This window comes from Lynx canadensis, chromosome B1, assembly GCF_007474595.2.
Source record: "Lynx canadensis isolate LIC74 chromosome B1, mLynCan4.pri.v2, whole genome shotgun sequence".
NCBI classification, from domain to species: Eukaryota; Metazoa; Chordata; class Mammalia; order Carnivora; family Felidae; genus Lynx; species Lynx canadensis.
In genome coordinates this window covers 20,969,155-20,987,744 of record NC_044306.2, presented here as the reverse complement: position 1 = coordinate 20,987,744, position 18,590 = coordinate 20,969,155, and the positions used below count along the sequence as shown (strand labels likewise).

Genomic DNA, 18,590 nt, shown 5'->3' with positions numbered 1-18,590 from the left:
GCGGAGCACGCTGGTGACGGAAGCAGGGGTGGTGGAGCACCGAGCGGTCGGGCTGCCGGGCTGATTGGTTTGGGTGTCTGGACCGTGAAGGTAGCGCTGCTTGTCCCGGGCGGCTACTTTCCTCTAGCTGCCCACAGTCATAGTGGTTCGCCCAGGACGCAAGGACCCCTCAGCTGGCTTGCTTAGGAGAAGACGCGGCCGCCCGGTACTTGGGACTCGGGCGTCTCGGACTGCTCCTCCTGCCGCTGGGGAACCGCCGGGTTGAGCAGCTGGGAGAAGCAGGCCAGAGCCGTCTAGGGCCTCGGGCCCGGGGACCCGTGGAGGATGAGCTGGCTCTTTCCCCTGACCAAGAGCGCTTCCTCCTCCGCAGCTGGGTCCCCCGGTGGCCTCACCAGCCTCCAGCAGCAGAAGCAGCGCCTCATAGAGTCCCTCCGGAATTCACACTCCAGGTGACTGGTCGCTGCCTCGCCGACCGGAGGAGAAAGTAGGGCGGGAGGGTGGGCTGGTCCTCGCCACACTCACAGCTCCTCAGGCCTACTGCCCGCCAGCTGCCTCCTTTTGACCTATTCCCCTTTGTCCTGAGTCACCCCCTTGCTCTCCTATCCCTGACCCATGTTCAGGATTTCCTTCTGGACCCTTTCTTGCTCTCTCTTGCCTCACCACGGCTCAGCCCTTCCAATTCCGACTTACTCATCCCTCCTGACACATCACTGCTGGCTTTAATCTGTCTTATGTTCTGTAACTAGTATCCCTTTCTTTGCTTCCTCACTAGCTTTTCCCCTTGCCCATCTGATTGCCACGTTGGCAGAATTGTCAAAGTACTCTACTTGGCTAAAAAGAAGAGTAATCTCCAGGTTTCGCAGAGTGTAAAAGTTTTTGGAGGAAAAAAAAAAGTAACAAAAGGAAAGAGAAACCAAAGGTTTTATTAGTGAGTTCTTTTCGGCTGGGAATGACAAACTCGATCGTCCTAACTCGTTAAGATTTACCCTCTTCCCACAGCCTCCCCCAGTTTGACAAACTTCCAGTCTCCATTTGTCACTTTATTATTCTTGCTCCCACACTCAGGAATTGCCTTCTATTCATGTTAATTTGTTGTCTTCTTACGAGTTTGTCATTTCAGCATGGTCAGGTTAGAAATATATTGCAATTCAAATTATTTAGAGGTTTTTACTGTAAACTTCAGCCTTTTGCAAATGTTTGTGGCCTCTAATGGCTTGCAAAATTTGAAACTGCCTCTTTATATGAATTGTGCAAGTTTCGTTACTGAACAATGTCACAACATGTCTTTTAATGTAAAGATGCCAACATCAGTCAAACCCAAGTCTTCTTTAAATGGATTTTTCATGCATTTAAAAAATATATGAGGCCATAAAATTAATTCCTGTTGAATGAGCTCTTAAGGGCCATTTTTTTCTGTTACTCTAATAATTTTTCCCAAGCAAGGAAGTTACAGTGTAGTTTTAAATTAAATATGTTGTTAAAAGAAGAATTCACAGCAAAATGAGTATGGCTAAATTAAGGGCTATTGCTGATTGAACTTCAGATGTTTCTCAGTTCTTTGTCTCAATTGTTCTGCTTGTTGAGAACTTTCAAAAGGTGAAAATATATGGTATTGAACAGAAGAGAGTGTCATGCCATTTGTTTGGTGGCTTTGTCACAGAGTTCTTAAAAATCAGTCTTAATTTTTTTTTCAAATCAGCCTTATTTTCGTGTTCTGTCTTAACCTGTAAGAGCTACTGTTACAAGATATGCTTATAAAATAAGTTGACTCATTTTGAAGGAACATAACTAAAGCTTGTCTTCTTAGTATCACATTGGAAGACTGTCTATGTACTGAACCAGTACTACTATTGCTAAAATAGTAGAACCACACCTTGGAATTAATTATTTTAAAGTCTTTAATAGATACCGTTGAATATTCTCACTGCTGGCAAATTTTTATTCTTTGAGGTTGGCGTTGACTTTTTAAATACTCTAAAGCCTCTTGCTGCTAAGGGTAGTAAATAAGGGAAGTAACTGATCTGAACTTTCTTGTGGGTTTTTTTGGTCTCCCAAATAAGGTGACATTCTAAAATAAGATTTGCTAATCTAAGGAGTTCTGGAATTGGCTTAAGCTTTTAAGTTCTTTTATAAAAATACTTGTAGTTTCGTTTTATTGAAATATTTCACATTTATAAACTATACTTGGATAATTCTGGGGACGATTAGGTCACGTATTTCCAGTTTTCAGAGAATAGTACAGTGCCAGAAAAAAGTGTCATCCATCTGTTCTTGTTAAATCTGCCATTTGAACTCAGGACATACATCTTAAAGCTAGTTGGTGAAAATGATCTATCTATGCAGTATATGACAATATGTTGCTTCAGTAGCCAAATTCAATACTACAACTTATAAAGATTTTTGTTCAGTAAGACACTGTGATTGGTGAATCTGAAGGTGCCCTCTGCAAAAGTTGAAAGAGTATCTCAGATGATATTTTAATGAATAACACAAAAGCTTCCTAAATTACGAATATCAATATCTCGTTGCATGCGAGATTAGGCCCACTTCCCTAATGTTTCGTACTCTATCCCTTCTTCAGATGTAAGGTCAGCAGCTCTTTCCTAGCAAGGAAAGTATCCAGCTTCTGCCCTCCTCAATAACCCCGTTCTTTCTTACACCTTCCAACTCTTACCTTCTTTTTTAACTCCTTACAATTAAAAAAATTCCATTTCAGGAAATAGTCTGTTCGATTCCCTTCCTTAAATGAATGTAAACTCCTTTTTTAGGTACTTCAGGAAATTTTTACCTCATCTTTCTCAGGCCTCTCCTAAAGTTTAGCTGCATTTTATGTGTATTTCCTCATGTTAATCTTACTGGTAAGTCAGGGCAAATGGGAAACTGTCATAGATGACAAACAAAAGTTTTAACCAAAGCATAATAACATATTTGTCTGGTATGAAAATAGAAACTGGAAGTTATGTAGGGTAGGCTCGAGTAATAGATTCCACCTTGTGAATAACAGTGATCACAGTATTCATTTTACCACTGACATTCCTATCTTTGTGGGCAGGAGTAGAATTAATTCTGTTGTTTCTTCTACTTCCTAAAGAAGCACACTCTGAAGGAAACTTTTGGTTTCCCACCCTAATCCACCCCCCTCTACTTATTGAAAGAACAACAGTTTTAATCTGCTTTCCCAGTCTGCAGGATCACATACTTAAGGGAGGCTGTGCTCTTTCAACTCCAGGAGGCAAATAATGATTGTTTAAGCCAATCATTTACCCTGCAAGTTATTGTGGACGCAGGACTCTTGACCTAATCTCGCTCCACGGGAGTTGGAGAAGTTGGCTGGGGAGCTGCTCAAAACATTTTCTGAGTAATAGAGATGTCTAAAAGGAAATTCTTCTCTTCATGGGACATCTGGAACTGCTTGGATCATGAAAGGCAGGGTAACTACTCAATGTGGTAGAGTAGAAAGATGGAATGTTCATGATAATACTGTGATGCTGAATTAACCAATTTTGGAACGTTTGATGACTCTGGACTTACTCTTCTTCAGGATTAATGACCCCTTACTGTTTAAGCCCCTTTCAACCTGGGTTTTCAATTACAGGACTTGAAATTGAAACTATCCCAAGTGATACTCTCTAATCCCAATATTTAAAGATGCTTCAGGAGTGAAGCTGTTAATTATTTCCCTGCATTGTACTACAATCAGAACATACTGAAAACTGATGGTCTTAACAGTTAACTATTCTAACTATCCTGGTTTCTCCTCTCTTAACAATATTTAAGTTAATTAGCTATTTTCTTTCTTTAGCTCTAAAACAATAATTTGGAAGGGTGTTGGAAATGGTAATTATGTAATTTCAAAGTCATACAAATAGTAATCTTTCTTTATTACCTTTTAGTTAGGGATATCAGGTCTCTCAAGTAAAAGACTTTTGCATTCATTTAATAATAACATGGTAATTCTGGTGCTATTTTTATTTTATATTAAATAAGAAAATCTAATTGGGAGTTGTTACGTTTGTCAGGATTGCTTTTTTTCTTTTTCCCTATATTATGATGAATAGTCTTAAAGAAAGAGGCTCTGAACCAGCAGTTAGGAGTCACTGATAGATCATTAACAGCATTGCAACACTGGATGCTCGTGTAACCTTAATAGGCCTTAGGGACCCCTGAAGTAAGAGGATTAACTGCCTGATCTCTTACTGCCCTGCCCAGCTGTGAAAGTCTGTGTTGGTTCCTCAGGTTCCTGGATATGAGCACTGTCTTAGAGATAAAAGACAAAATGAATTTGAGCAACATAAATGGAAGTACGCAAAAATCATTGACATTGGAAAAAGCAGCCTGACTTAGGTGAATGAAAGCTTTGTCATCAAACTGACCTGGATTCCAGTTTGGCTCTAACACACAATGGCATTGTGACCTTTTGGCCAGTTACTCAACTTCTCTGAGCCTCCAGTTCCCATCTGTAAAATCAGGAATTGTGATTCCTGTCATGAATGAAAGAGTGTTAATATTTCAGTGTTTTATATGAACATTTATTAGAGTACCTGGTACAATGTGAGCATATGGCAAATTACATTCCTGCTTTCTACCGCATAGAATCAGTATGCATGGAACCTTTGCTTCTTAGCCTGTATGCGTCTTGCCAGTTTATTGTTTGTGAATCCTTCACAAGCCCACCTATAACTCATTTGCCTCTGTCAGGAATACTTCTGACTTGCCATTCAGTAAGCAAGTCCGTTTTGGATAGTTTCCTCGCAAATGAAATGTACCTGTTTTGAAGGATTTTAGATAGATCACATGTAAGGAAACTAGTAGGTACTCTGTAAATGACAATGATTTTATTTTTGTTTCTTAAAAATAATGGTGCCAATCTACATAGTCTTTGTAAATTATTTTGAAATTTTCTTTGGCTGCCAATCCCTGGATACCATTATTCTGATTGCCCAAACCTTTAGCCTTATAACTTCCTTGGAGAGTCTCCTACTGTATAGTTTTCTACCCTATAACTGTTAAGTTTAACCCCTTGCTCACAGACTTTCTCCTCTAACCTCATAGGTTTCTGAGTAAACCTAAATTCCATAATTTTTTTCTATAGATTTAAGTGTTGGCTCAGAAGGACTCCTACATGAACTTGGTAACACAACAAATCTATAATGAAAGGGTATGTGTATGTGTTTTTAATCCGTTTCAATATTACGTATTTCTTAAAATATGGGTCCATTGCTGGCATGTATAATTTGAGATATTTTTATTCAAATACCCAAATTTTCAACTTTCAAAAAAAAAAAGACTTTATTTATACAGCACTTTTAGACTCACGACAAAATTGAGTAGCAGATTTAGAGATTTGCTATATAGCCCCTTCCCCCTCCAACTTTTCTTTTAAAATAAAGAGATCTGGAAGATCTGACAATAGTTCTTCCATATAGCAACATTTGCTTTGACCTGGGGAGTAGGTGCCTCCTTCCCTGGGCTTTCCTGTCTCCATTTCCCAGGTTACAGTTACTCCCTATTGTACTACAAGCGATGGTACTTTATCTTTTATAAGTACTTGAGATTAAAACTTCTTATGGAAGAAAAACACCTTAATAACTTGTTACAATAAAAAATCCTACAAGAATTTGCTATGCCTTAGCCTATGGAAGCTGCAGAGGTCTATAAAATGTGAACTCTGTGACTCCATAAAGAAACATTGAGCTCTTACAATGAACTTTAAAGTTATGTATGGCAAATAGTCCCATAATTAAATGAATCTTAATTTGATATATTATCTGACATAGTCCATTTATAACCAGTGATTAAAAATTACAGTTGCAGAGTATATGACATAATGCATCATAATACTATTTAAGAAAATTTTTCCTAAGTGGATCGTAACAGCTCAAGTACTACCTCTAGTTAATTTTCCCCTTAGTAGCATCAGTCCATACCTATTTTAAAAAATTAAGCATACAGTTTTTTCCCTATTGCTAGTTAAATCCAGCCACATCCACTCTTCCCTTTCTCCCCCTGAACTCCTTCCAAGCTGTCTACTGTCTGCTCCCTAAGTCAAAAACCTGGTTATCCATCACTCAGTCCATTCCTACTACACTGGGTTCTAACTATTTTTCTGATTTCAGTTTTAATTATTTTCTTCTACATGGCCACAAGAATAACCTTTCTAAAATTCAAATTTGACCATATATTCCTTTCAATAGTTTCCTGACTCTTGCCCAGAAAAGCCCAACCTCCTTAGCTTAATGCCTAGTTTTCACAGAAGATGGTGATGTGACTGATGGAAAGTGTCAACAGATTGTTAAAAAACAAAATTCAACTGAGTGAAATTTGAAGATCTATTTGGCTTTATTTAATTCATGAATTGGGTACTATCCTATCTAGCAAGTAAGTAGAGGGGAGCTCCAAGGAGTTGTACAAAATGGAAGGTTTTTATACGAAGGAGAGTGGGGCAAGTAAGTTAGCAAAAGGAAAGGACTGTTTCAGGTAAGGTCACCTTCCCTTAGGTGGAAGGGCAAGGAGTTTTATTAGGCAGATTACTTTAACAATCATTCCCTTTTTGATCAAATTCTCAGCTTAACCAGGAGTTATGGTCAAAATTTAAGGCATTAGTGCCTCTCTCAGCTGTGGCTCTGAAGTTCAAGAAGTTTTTGTTGTTCCTTCTTGTGACATCCACAGGTCTTGGCTTTTTTGCTTAACACCTTGATACTGTAACCTGAAACTGAACTCACCTCTTGGGTGTCGTCAAAAGATAGAACCACCTGAAAGAGTGGAAAAGGAAGGATTTTACTTGCAACAAATAAGGAAAACACTGGAGATATTTCCCAAAGCAGTGTCTGTCTGAACAACAAAATTAAGAAAAGTTTTAAGCTAAGGGTGCATGTGTATTGGTGGAGGAGCCTATCGAAGGAGAGTTCAGTACAGAATTGGCAAAAGTCACCCTAAGTTGACAGAGGTCAAGTTGATTGAAGTTACAAGGACCAGCAAGGGTCAGCATCATTAATTCTCTGGCTCCAAGTTAGTCTGCTGTCCCAGTGCTCAACGCGGAGGTAAAACACTGCAAAAAAGGGGCACCTGGGTGGCTCAGTCAGTTAAGTGGTCGACTCTTGATTGCGGATCAGGTAACGATCTTACAGTTCATGAGATCAAGCCCCAAAGAGCCTGCTTGGGATTCTCTCTTTCTCTCTCTCCCTCCCCTTGTCCCCCCCATTCTCTCTCTCTCTCTCTCTCTCTCTCTCTCTTTCTCTCTCTCTCTAAGTAAATAAATAAGCTTTAAATTCTGCAAAAAAAAAATAAATAAATAAACGAAGAAGACTCAAGAAAGAATGTGCCTTCAGTCAACTTTTTTTTGTACTTTTAAACCAACACTGGGAGGTTGATTTATTGTCTCTGATCTGGTTAAGCTATTTCCTCGCTTGGTAGAGAATGTTGCATGTTGCATTCGCTTTTCTTTCCTTAAAGTCCTTAACTACTGAGGTTTTTTGTATTCCTTTGCAATCCAAGTGCCTTCTAGGAAGTTCTGCAAGAAGTGCTCCTTGGGCAAGTAGAGCTAGTTGATGGTGTACAGGTCACGAAAAGAGGTGGGGGCCTAAAATAACTTTTCTTTTGTCTCCAAAGCTATGTCTCATCTTTGTTTTTCCAGGGATTCCTAACTATTTGCCTAGAGTATTAACAGGTCACAGGGTCTTTCTCTTCACTTCTCCAAGGTTCCAGTCTCAAGGAGATCATCTACTTGGTACTTAGCAACCGCAAACATGCATTTAAAGCTTTTGAGAGGATACAGTTCACCAGAGAGATTTTTATAATAACTGTAAACAGGATAATTCCCAGTGTTTGAATTACACTTTGAAGCCATGTTCCCCAAAACCCAAACCAATCAAAGAAAGACCATGTTGGGGGCACCTAGGTGGCTCAGTAGGTTAAGCTTCTGATTTCGGCTCAGGTTGTGACCTCACGGTTCATGGGTTTGAGCCCCACATTGGGCTTTGTGCTGACAGCTCAGAGCCTGGAGCCTGTTAAGGATTCTGTGTCTCCCTCTCTCTCTCTGCCCCTCCCCAGCTTGCTCACGAGCATGCTTTTTCTCTTTCTCTCTCTCTCTCTCTCTCAAAAAATAAGTAAACAAAACAAAAACAAATAATAATAAGAAAGAAAGAAAGACCCTGTTGAAGGAATCTCCCTTTTTAGGACAAGTGGTTTGCTCAGTGATTTTATATAATTTTCAACTTTCCCAGAAGTACTAATCCACATACAGCAGGTGAAGTTGGCCACAGCAGATAACCTCCATACTCAGCTAAAAGATAATCATGGGATATCCTACTGTCAAGAACTTTGGGGGTGGGGGGGGGAAGAACTTTGGCTGGAGAATGCAAGGATTTTTACTGGACAGCTATTGCTTTAGCAGTGGATTCTGCAATTTCAGGAATTAGGAAGCTCCTGATCATAATCTCATTTACATTTATCCCTAGCCGGGGTGGTAGGGACCTGCCAAAAGGAGTGAACATTGAATCATGAAAGCCTCCTGGTAGGTCCTTTCTAACTCAACAGTGTAAATTCAGGGGAGTCAACCAATGAAATGTATTATTTTGATTGTGAAAAGTTAGGGGCACAGTTACATTTTCTCCTAGCCTGAAATAAAAGTTTGCTATAAATTTCAGAGGTTTACCCCCATTAGTAGTGACCAGGCAGATACAGATGAGGGTGTTATCTTTGCAGGCAAATGCCAGAATAAAGGAAATGAAAAGGAGAAAGGGTTTCATGGTTTCATGTTTAAAGTATGTAAGCTTTGATATGTTGCCTTGGGCAGAAGCAGTCTCCCTCGGTGTCAGCTACTTTCTTGTTAATTTGATTCTGAGGTCTCCAGCATCTTTTAGTTTTGGAGCATTGGTCAGGAGCATTTAGTAAGGATCCTTCCAACAAGGCTTAAGTGCTACCTTCCTCTGATGTTGTTTTCGGAATACTCAGTCACCATGCTTTTAGGATAGGATCCATTGAATTGGGATCTGGAAAAGATTTTTTAACGTGTTAATGATAGGCTGAGCATAAGACATTCGAGGTTTACAGTAGTCGGTCATACTAACATGAGACAAGGGATCAACAGAATGTTGTATACCAGTAGGCATTGGTCTACCAGTGACTATCTCATGTGGAGTGAGTTTGTTTTCCAGATGGGGTACTGTGAATAGCCCACAGGATCAAAGGCAGTACCTTAGGGAAGTCCAGTAGTTTCAAGTTTGGAAATTTTAAATTTAAGCATCTCATTAGTTCTTTTGACCTTGCCTTATTGAAGGTGATAGAGATAGTGAAAATTCCAAGAAGTTTGCAGACTTTTCATGAAGGATTGTATAATTTGTCAAGTGAAATGGGTGCCTTGATCATTGACTGGATATTGTGGAAGGTATAGCCTATCTGGGAAGTAAATTCTTTTTTTCCTTGCCGCTGTGGGGGCATTAGCCTTGCAACAGAGAAAGGCTTCAAACCATCCAGAAAACATGTGCAATAACAAGAACATATTGATAACCCACACTAAGAGGCAGTTGAATGACATCAATTTGCAGATATTCAAAGGGTCCGGAGAGAGGAGGTCTGAGGCCTTTTGGGACAAAAATTGTTTTTCCAAGATTATGGACCTGACAAGTAGAAGTCTCCCTACCAGTGTTGATTCATAATTGCAGTCACCTTAAATGTACTTTAGTGTGTAAAGGAATGTAAAAACCAAAAAATGGGATTTGCCTGAGAGCTGGGAATTATCAAGCAGCCAACTTTGGTTTCCCATAGCCCCATCTGTTGACTTATCTTACAGCCATTGTTGACCCATCTTAATTTCTCTGATTCAGGAGCAGACTTTTGCCATGTTACAAGGTCATTAGGATGGCAAAAATCTGACCATGTGGGGGCCAGTTTTTATAGAAGCAAAATGAACTTCATGCACACATGCCACAATCTTACAAATACAATATAAAGAAGACATAGTATTCTTACTTGATAATGCTTCCCACGTAACTTAATATATCAAAGAAATCTAATTAGTTTAATCATTTTTTTGGAGTGTTCGAAGAACACTTCTGGAAGAACTCCAAAATTTCTTACATGTCAAAAAAGCCTTCATTTAGAATTTGGTTTTGGGAACTTTGTCAAAATATCAAAAAAGGGTTTTAAAGTTTGCCTAAATAGGATCACAGATCATTATGAGACTTAATACTCAGAAGGTAAAGAAATGTTCACAATCTGTTATCAAAAGCAGACTGGAAGTCCAAAAAAAAAAAAAAAAAAAAAAAACCTTTGTTCTTTTAACAGAGAAAATCAAATTCTAATTTTGTATCAGCCTACTATTGCTATCAAAACTTAACTCATTTTAATCTTAGGCCTGACCACTCATAAAGTTCCTTTCCAAAAATTCCTTTTTCACAAGCTTTATAAGTTTTCTGTTTTTCACATTCCAATTTTGTCCTGTTCTTTCTCTTTAAATAACCAACTCTTGGGGCCCCTGGGTGGCTCAGTCGGTTGGGGGTTCAACTTCAGCTCAGGTCATGGTCTCACGGTTCGTGGGTTTGAGCCCCGCATCAGGCTCTTTGCTGACAGCTTGGAGCCTGGAACCTGCTTCAGATTCTGTGTCTCCCTCTCTCTGTTCCTCCCCTACTCACACTCTGTCTCTCTCTCTCCCAAAAATAAATAAAGATTAAAAAAAAAAATTTAAAGAACCAACTCTTTAGGACAAAATTACTTTCTTTTCCCTCAACAAAAAAATGCATCTCCGTTTCTTACACGTTCTCTTAACCATTTTACTTTGTTTACATACAAAGATGTTTCCCTTATTTCTAGTAGCTTTATTAAAGCTACAGTAAATAGCTATTTCTACAGTAAATAGAATTCTTAACCCTTAGAAATCTTAATTTCTAGTCAAAACTAAGAAGGAATTTTGAACTATCATACCAGCATTTTTTAGATGAACAAATTATGAATACATTTCATAATTTCTAGAAGCATGTGCTTTTTTCAGTTTTCCAATGAAGAATTAACAAAACTAAATATATTTTAGTTTTTCTGTAATAAACCAAAAGTAGGTAAGCCTATGTTCAATAACAGTATTTTATCTTACTGGGAAATAATGTAAATATTCAGTACATTCGATCATTTAATTTAATTTAGCAAGACTCCTAAAATATCCAGCTAGAGAGATTTGGAAAAATTTTTTAAGCACATTACCATAAAATATAATTATTTTATATGTAAGCTCTTATGCCACGTACATCTAAATCATTTGCTCCAGCAATCAAGTTTAGATTACCCACAAAACTTTGAGACGTTAGACACAATGAGACATCATTCTAAGTTATTTTTGCTGACAAATTACAACAGCTGTAATAAACTAGTAATTCAGGTAGAATAAAATGTTTATCTTCATTGTATTCAATGTTGATAACTCTAAAGATATGCCTGTTTTAATTAAACTGATGAATTTAAACTAGCTTTAATTTAGTAGAAGATTATCCTAGAACTTCAAAAACATTTGGGTGTTTCTCTTATATTTCTGAGAATTTAATTAGATAAGCACTTAATTTTCCCTAAACCAATTAAGTAGATCGTGAAGCCAACTAAATTTACAAATTAATTTTAAGAACACCAACTAGAGATAGAAAATACCACACATTTACTACAAGTTCTCTCTATAGAAAGAGACACATAAACACAGACGCAGACCTCATAGCTTATAGCTTTAAATTGTTGCCATGAATATAAGTGCAGAAACAAAATTCACTACGTATAAAAAAAAAAAAAAAAGCCGCAGCTCAGTCTTTCTTTATTATCTTTTAATTTTAGGGCTGAATTTTAATATAGTATGAAAGTTTGAATTCTTACACTTGAAAGAAGTTTTTTTGAGTATAGTCGACATACAATGTTACATTAATTTCAGGTCTATAGCATGATGATTCGGCTTCTCTATACCTTATGCTGTGCTCCCCACAAGTGTAGCTACCATATGTCACCATAAAACACTATTATAATATCATTGACAATATTCCCTGTGCTGTGCCTTTTATTCTCACGACTTAGTCATTCCAAAACTGGAAGCCTTCCGCTCCTCTTCATGCATATTCCCCATTCTCCCAGCCTCCCTCCATCTGGCAACCATCATTTCTGAGTATTTAAAGGTTTGATTCTGCTTTTTTTTTTAATCATTTGTTTTTTAGATTCCACATATGAATGAAATCATACGATACTTAACTTTCTCAACCTGACTTACTTCATTTACCATAATAACCTCTTGATTCATCCATGTTGTCTCAGATGGCAAGGTCTCATTTTTTTTTTTAATGGCTGACTGATATTCCCTTGTATACATATACCATAACTTCCTTATCCATTTTTCTGTCAGTGGACACTAAGATTGCTTCCATATTTTGGCTACTATAAATAATGCTTCAGTAAACAGGGGTGCATGTCTTTTCAAATTAGTGTTTGTTTTCTTTGGATGAGTACCCAGTAGTGGAGTTACTGGATCAAATGGTATTCCTGTTTTTACTTATTGGGGGGAACCTCCATACCCACCGTGGCTGTACCAGTTTACGTTCCCATCAACAGTGCACGAAGGTTCCTTTTTCACCACATCCTTACCAGTACTTGTCATTTCTTGTCTTTGATTTTAGCTGTTCCAACAGGTATAAGGTGATAACATATATTTAAAACAAGTGTAGCTGTTTTTAATTCCTCAAAGAGTTAAGTTGCCACCAAAATGATATCAAAGGATACTCATACTCATCCCCTTATGTTTGAGTGTTTTTTCCTGCTCTGGGTGCATTTAGCTTAGAGAAATCCTAAAAAAAAAAAAAAATTCTTCTCAGGTTCTGAATACCAGCTTCTAATTTGGACAGATTTCTGATCATAGAGTTAGGAAATCCTTTCAAGTATCTTGTCAAGTCTCAGCCAAGACATACAGTTAACATCTGTGGCAGTTTTAAACAACCTCATTGATCCTAGCCGCATCCTCAAAAAGGGCACAAAAGATACTGTCTTTATAAGATCTAGAACCTGCATGTCCCAGACAGGCTGAAAGCCAAGCCAAATTCTTAAGATGTAAAACGAGACCATCAAGAAGGCAGTAGCTATCCCTGGGAGAACAAGGATCAATAACCAATTGTTCTGGATTTGGAAAGGAAAGGGATTTTTTTTTTCCCTCTCTACTGGGTTCAGGACATAATTTATTTACAAAACTTTTTGAGAATCCTCTATGGGTTTAAGAAATTATTTAACTATGACCCTTAGTTAACTGTAGGGGTTGCCTGCATCCTGGGATGGTCTTTATCTTAAAAAGTAACTAATAGTCTCTTCAGAATGGAAAGGCAATTTAGATAGAGGATTCCTAGAAAGAGTACTCAAATAAAGGAGAGAGGAGGGCCATAGGAAGTAATGTCAGTCTTATATGTTAGTCTTTTGTTTTAGGTGCCTTTCTTTTTCATTGTACTTTTACAGTGAATCAATGAAACTTTTGGAATTTTGAAACCTTTTGAAGGCTTCTGCCTACCAATTAAAATAGGTATCCCGTTCTATTTGAGAATACTTTCAAGTGTTCTTCAAGAACACTTTTTTTAAATATTTTTTTAAGTTTATTTATTTATTTATTTATTTGAGAAGAGAGAGACAGAGCATGAACAGGGGAGGGGAGAGAAAGAGACACAAAATCTGTAACAGGCTCCAGGCTCTGAGCTGTCAGCACAGAGCCCAACGGGGGGCTCGAACTCACGGACCGCAAAATTATAACCTGAACTGAAGTCAGACGCTTAACCGACTGAGCCACCCAGGCACCCCAAGAACACTTCTTAAATTATTTCTCTAATTGGAGTATTTACCTTAATGGCCATTGTAATTCTAGGTTGGTTTTAGTAAGATCTTGCTATTTGACTAAATATTTGAAACTTCTGGGACTACAGATTTTAGACCTACAGTAAGCAGGTGTATGCCAGAATGTGGCCTGGTCAACTCTACATATAAAAGATCCCACTTTTTAGCTAAGCCTCTGGATTTCTCGAAGGCAAACTAATACCTAAGAGAAACATGACATGGAGTTGGGAATTGTGCGATGTTTTACCTCATTGCATAGAAATTGCCTTCAGGTTGGTGGGTGACCTAGTGTCAGTTCTAACCCATTAATGTGACCAACTTATTCTATCACAGAAGTCTTCTTGAGGTGGTGAGTGCTCTAATAGCCTTTGAATTTAAATGCTTGACCCATGGCCACCAATGTTTGCAGCCTTATTTCTGGCTTCTGAGACTTTCTTATCAGCCATTATTTAAAACAACACTAGAGGCCTCACACTGGACCTAGTCCAGCTCACATCAGGCCCAGCCTGGCTCTTAAGTCAGATCCAGCCAGTGGCCACCAACCCCAGCCAGTGGCCACCACCAGTTGCCACCGTAGGCTAACCAGCAGACGCTAGTAAATGGAGACTGTGGGTTAGAATTGGGGAAAGTACCAAACCCAGCAAACGCCAGTCAGTGGGGACTGTAGACTGGAACTGGGAAAGGGATTTCAATATGAAATTGTAGACTGAACCAAGCAAAGGACTGGAGTTCCGTTAGAGCCTCTTGTCTGTGCAGACTGACTCATTAACTCTATACTGGAAACCAATTAGATCCAAGTTCAAATGCAAAGAAGGTGGAGCTCAAAGAGAGAGGAGCTCACCAAAGGTCCTTAAAGTGCCACGCCTGTGTTTCTTTTTATTTCCAATTGTCCTTGGAAATTCCCTTCTTCGGATCCTGTTGCTGCCACCCAATCTGTTAAAAGACAAAACCAAGTAAATTTTGAAGATGCAGTTGGCTTCATTAGATGATACATGAATTGGGCAGTATCCCATCCAGCAAATAAGGGGAGCTCCCAGTAGTTGTGCAAGATGGAAAATTTTTATAGGAAGGGTGGTGGAGCAAAGAAGTTATTAGCAAAATAAAAGGATTGTACCAGGTAAGGTCACCTTTCTTTGGGGTTAAGAGTAGGGGGTCTAATTAGGTGGATTACCTCATCTTGGAAGTGATAGAGGGGACCCATGTGACAGATAATCTCATTTAGTGCTGTTCAGAAAATTCCTGACTGGTTAAGACAAATTTCTGAGGAGGTTGAGGCTACAGTCAGGTTAGGTATTAAGACCTAGTGTGGTGACTTAGCCTAAGTGTCTGTATTTTGGGCCTCTCTTTTTCTTTTTAATGAGACCACGGGGGTGTGAGATTTTCAATGGCAAAGGATGTGAATACTTAGAGCCCCCGTGTTATTTCACACCTGAAGTTTTTCCCATGGTGTTTCTTCTGTGTAGAGTGTCCACTTTGTTTCCCTGATTCTCTTTCCTAGGTGTTAACTCTTACTTGACTTTTAACTGTAGTTCAGATATTATTTCCCTGAAGACCCTACCACCCCTATCCTTGCTTAGGTTAGGTGCTTTCTTCTGTGTTCCTCTAGCTCTTTGCACCTCTGTTTCATTATCCTGTGTTCCACAGAACACTGTTCAAAGAGTACTGTGAAATACATGCTCCGTGTCAAACAGACTGAGAAAACAAAATCGAGTGCTTTAGAATTTCCCAAAGCCTTTAAAATGTAAAAACGTGTCAGTATTCTCCAAGAAGAGAAGGTAGTATGAAACATTTTCCAAACAGAGCACTGAACCATTTATTTGAGCTATTAATTTTAAATTTTCAGTTTCTTAATTTTTCATTTTCATGTCAACTGTGTTGTGTGTATGTGAATGCAAGTGTTGTTTTCTTTTGTTACTTTAAGAATATTAATTACAGAAATTTAGAGTCTTCTGTTTGCTCAATTAACTCTGTTTCCTTAAGTTTTTGTATTTGGGGCCTTGTTGAGTTTGGTGCCTGCCTTGCATGGTTTTGTTTTGTTCAGACCTCTTTTGAACTGTTCATTTCTGTATTGGAGATTTCTTGTTGACTTGTTGGTAGATATTGAACTCTGTTTATGATAGCCTGCCTCTGATGATGAATAAAAAAAGAATGATTTGCTCCAAGATGGGAGAAGCTGATATTTGTCTTTGGATGTTGGAGGGTACCTGGAAGTCAGCACCTTCCTAAGGCACTGCTGCCTCACCGTGTTGTTCTAGATACAGAGATGACTGACTGTTGGTTGGAACAAGCAGGAAAAAGAGAGTGATCTGTCCTACCTTCTGTTCCACACATCTTCCCATTCATTATCCTGGGAAATGTTTCTGCCCTGCCCTCCACACTCTGGGTTTGCATTGACTTTCTTCAAGGGTTTGCAGGACCTTCAGACTACTCCTGCTTTGCATTGGTCTTATTTTGGGGGGTTGTCATTAGTTCCTGTATATACTAACTTTTTCTTGCCTTTTTCCTTATTATCACCCTTTTCCTTAAATCTAATCCCATCTTTTTATCTTTTAGGGATTCCTCAGAATTTCTTCTCTGCTTACTCTTTGCAAAGCACTGTTACAGCTTTGGTTTTTTTTTTTAAGTCTTTTGTGATATTTTCTAGAAATTTAGGTGGGAGAGGGAAGTTGTCTAATCTCTGCCATCTTTAAGCATCTGCATCCTTTATTTGTAAGGTTCACTTGTAAACATTTCTTGATTTACTCAACACTGGGACATGCATGCTTGAACTGGTCTTTTTTAGTCCCTTGATTTTTTCTTCATGCTGTGCGCCCCTTCAAAGACCACACATATTTCTGTATTTGTTTCTTTGCAAGATGGTGGCTATATGGTAGCTGTTCGATTGAACTAAGTCTTACGAAGTCCAACTGTACACAAAATATAAAGTCCAAAATATAGTCAGAGATAAATGATTGTTTTGTAAAGGAATCTTTTTACCATAACTGGTGCCTATATTGCATTTCAAGGTCTATTTGTTTATAGTTTTATGGACTATCAAAGAAATGAGGATGCCACTTGATCATACATTCTAGCAGAGTTCTTTGTTGTTTCAGTTTGAAAACCATAGTAATTCACTTGTCTGAGAGAACCTAGAACATAAAAATATTAATGGAAGGTCATTCAAATTTGCTCTTGTAGTGTGATTACAGTATTACTTTAAAATATGTGTGTGTTAAAAAAAAAAAATTAAAAAAAAAATTTAAAAAAAAAAAAATTAAAAAAAAAAAAAAAGGGGCGCCTGGGTGGCGCAGTCGGTTGAGCGTCCGACTTCAGCCAGGTCACGATCTCGCGGTCCGGGAGTTCGAGCCCCGCGTCAGGCTCTGGGCTGATGGCTCGGAGCCTGGAGCCTGTTTCCGATTCTGTGTCTCCCTCTGTCTCTGCCCCTCCCCCGTTCATGCTCTGTCTCTCTCTGTCCCAAAAATAAATAAAAAACGTTGAAAAAAAAAAAAATTAAAATATGTGTGTGTTTATATCCAGAATGCTACTGCCTGTTAGCTGAAAGATAAGGCTGCAAAGAATGTTTACCAAAGTGTGATTTATAATAGTAAAACCTAGAAACAATCTCAATAATTGATAAAAAGTAGATTAAACATGATAGTAAAACATTATACAGCCATTTAAAAAAAGACAATGTAAAATAGCATTTACTGATTCAAGAAGAGCAGGTTACAAATTGTGTAGACAGTACAGTTGCATTTTACATAAGGCTCTGAATATAGAAAGATTAGGTTATATACCAATGTGTTAGTGGATTGATTTTTATGTTCTCCTTGCTTGTTCTTTTTGTTTTTTCCCAATGAAAATGAATCATTTTAAAAATTTTTTTTTTCAACGTTTATTTACTTTTGGGACAGAGAGAGACAGAGCATGAACGGGGGAGGGGCAAAGAGAGAGGGAGACACAGCATCGGAAGCAGGCTCCAGGCTCTGGGCCATCATCAGCCCAGAGCCCGACGAGGGGCTCGAACTCACGGACCGCGAGATCGTGACCTGGCTGAAGTCGGACGCTTAACCGACTGCGCCACCCAGGCGCCCCAATGAATCATTTTTAAAATAAGTTTTTTAAAAGTTATTTAAAATAGCAAAAACTTCAAAAATCACATTTGTGAATATTTAGGGAATGATTCTTCTTTTACTTAAGTAAACAGATATTTGCCATATTGTCTAATGTAGCTAGTGCAGGGGAGGAAAATGGTGTCCTCAACTCTCTCAGGATATCTGGCTGGGTCTGAAAATTAAACTGACAGATTAACAGGAGAAAAGTATATAAGCTTATTTAATAGAAGTTTTACATGAGATGGAAAACTTAAAAAGGAAGTGAAGACCCAAAGAAATAGTTAGACCTAAGTATTTTATGCTAGGTTTGATTAAGAGTGCACAGTAATGGAGGAATATGATGGGTTAAAGAATATGAGGTAATTGGAGTAAACAAGGTGGGGGCCAGCTTCGCAAGGCTTCTTTGTTACTATTCTTCTTGGTGTCCCTTTGTCTTTGGAGGTAAGGATGTTCCTTTCCTCTTGATATAAGAAGGGCATATGTCATATGAGGGTTTTATGATGTTTCGAGGAAGAAGGATGGGGCAGGGAGGAGGTTAGAGTAACATTCCTGCTTCTCATATTTTCTCAAACTCCTTTGGCTGAAAATAATCAAGATGCTGAAGTAGTATGTCCTGAACTCCAACAATTACCATGACTAACTTGTGTTGGAATTTGTTTACTCATAGTT

The 18,590-nt window shown here is 38.4% G+C and overlaps 1 protein-coding gene across 1 annotated transcript in view; it reads left to right on the top strand.

The window, feature by feature from the left end:
* Window positions 1–2: 2 nt before the first annotated feature.
* The window catches only part of VPS37A (VPS37A subunit of ESCRT-I), a 46,487-nt gene continuing 27,899 nt past the window's right edge, over window positions 3–18,590 (top strand). The window contains exon 1 of the mRNA XM_030312224.1: window positions 3–449. Within this exon, the coding sequence (XP_030168084.1) occupies window positions 325–449 (125 nt within the window). The 5' untranslated portion in view covers window positions 3–324. The remainder of the gene's footprint in view (window positions 450–18,590) is intronic.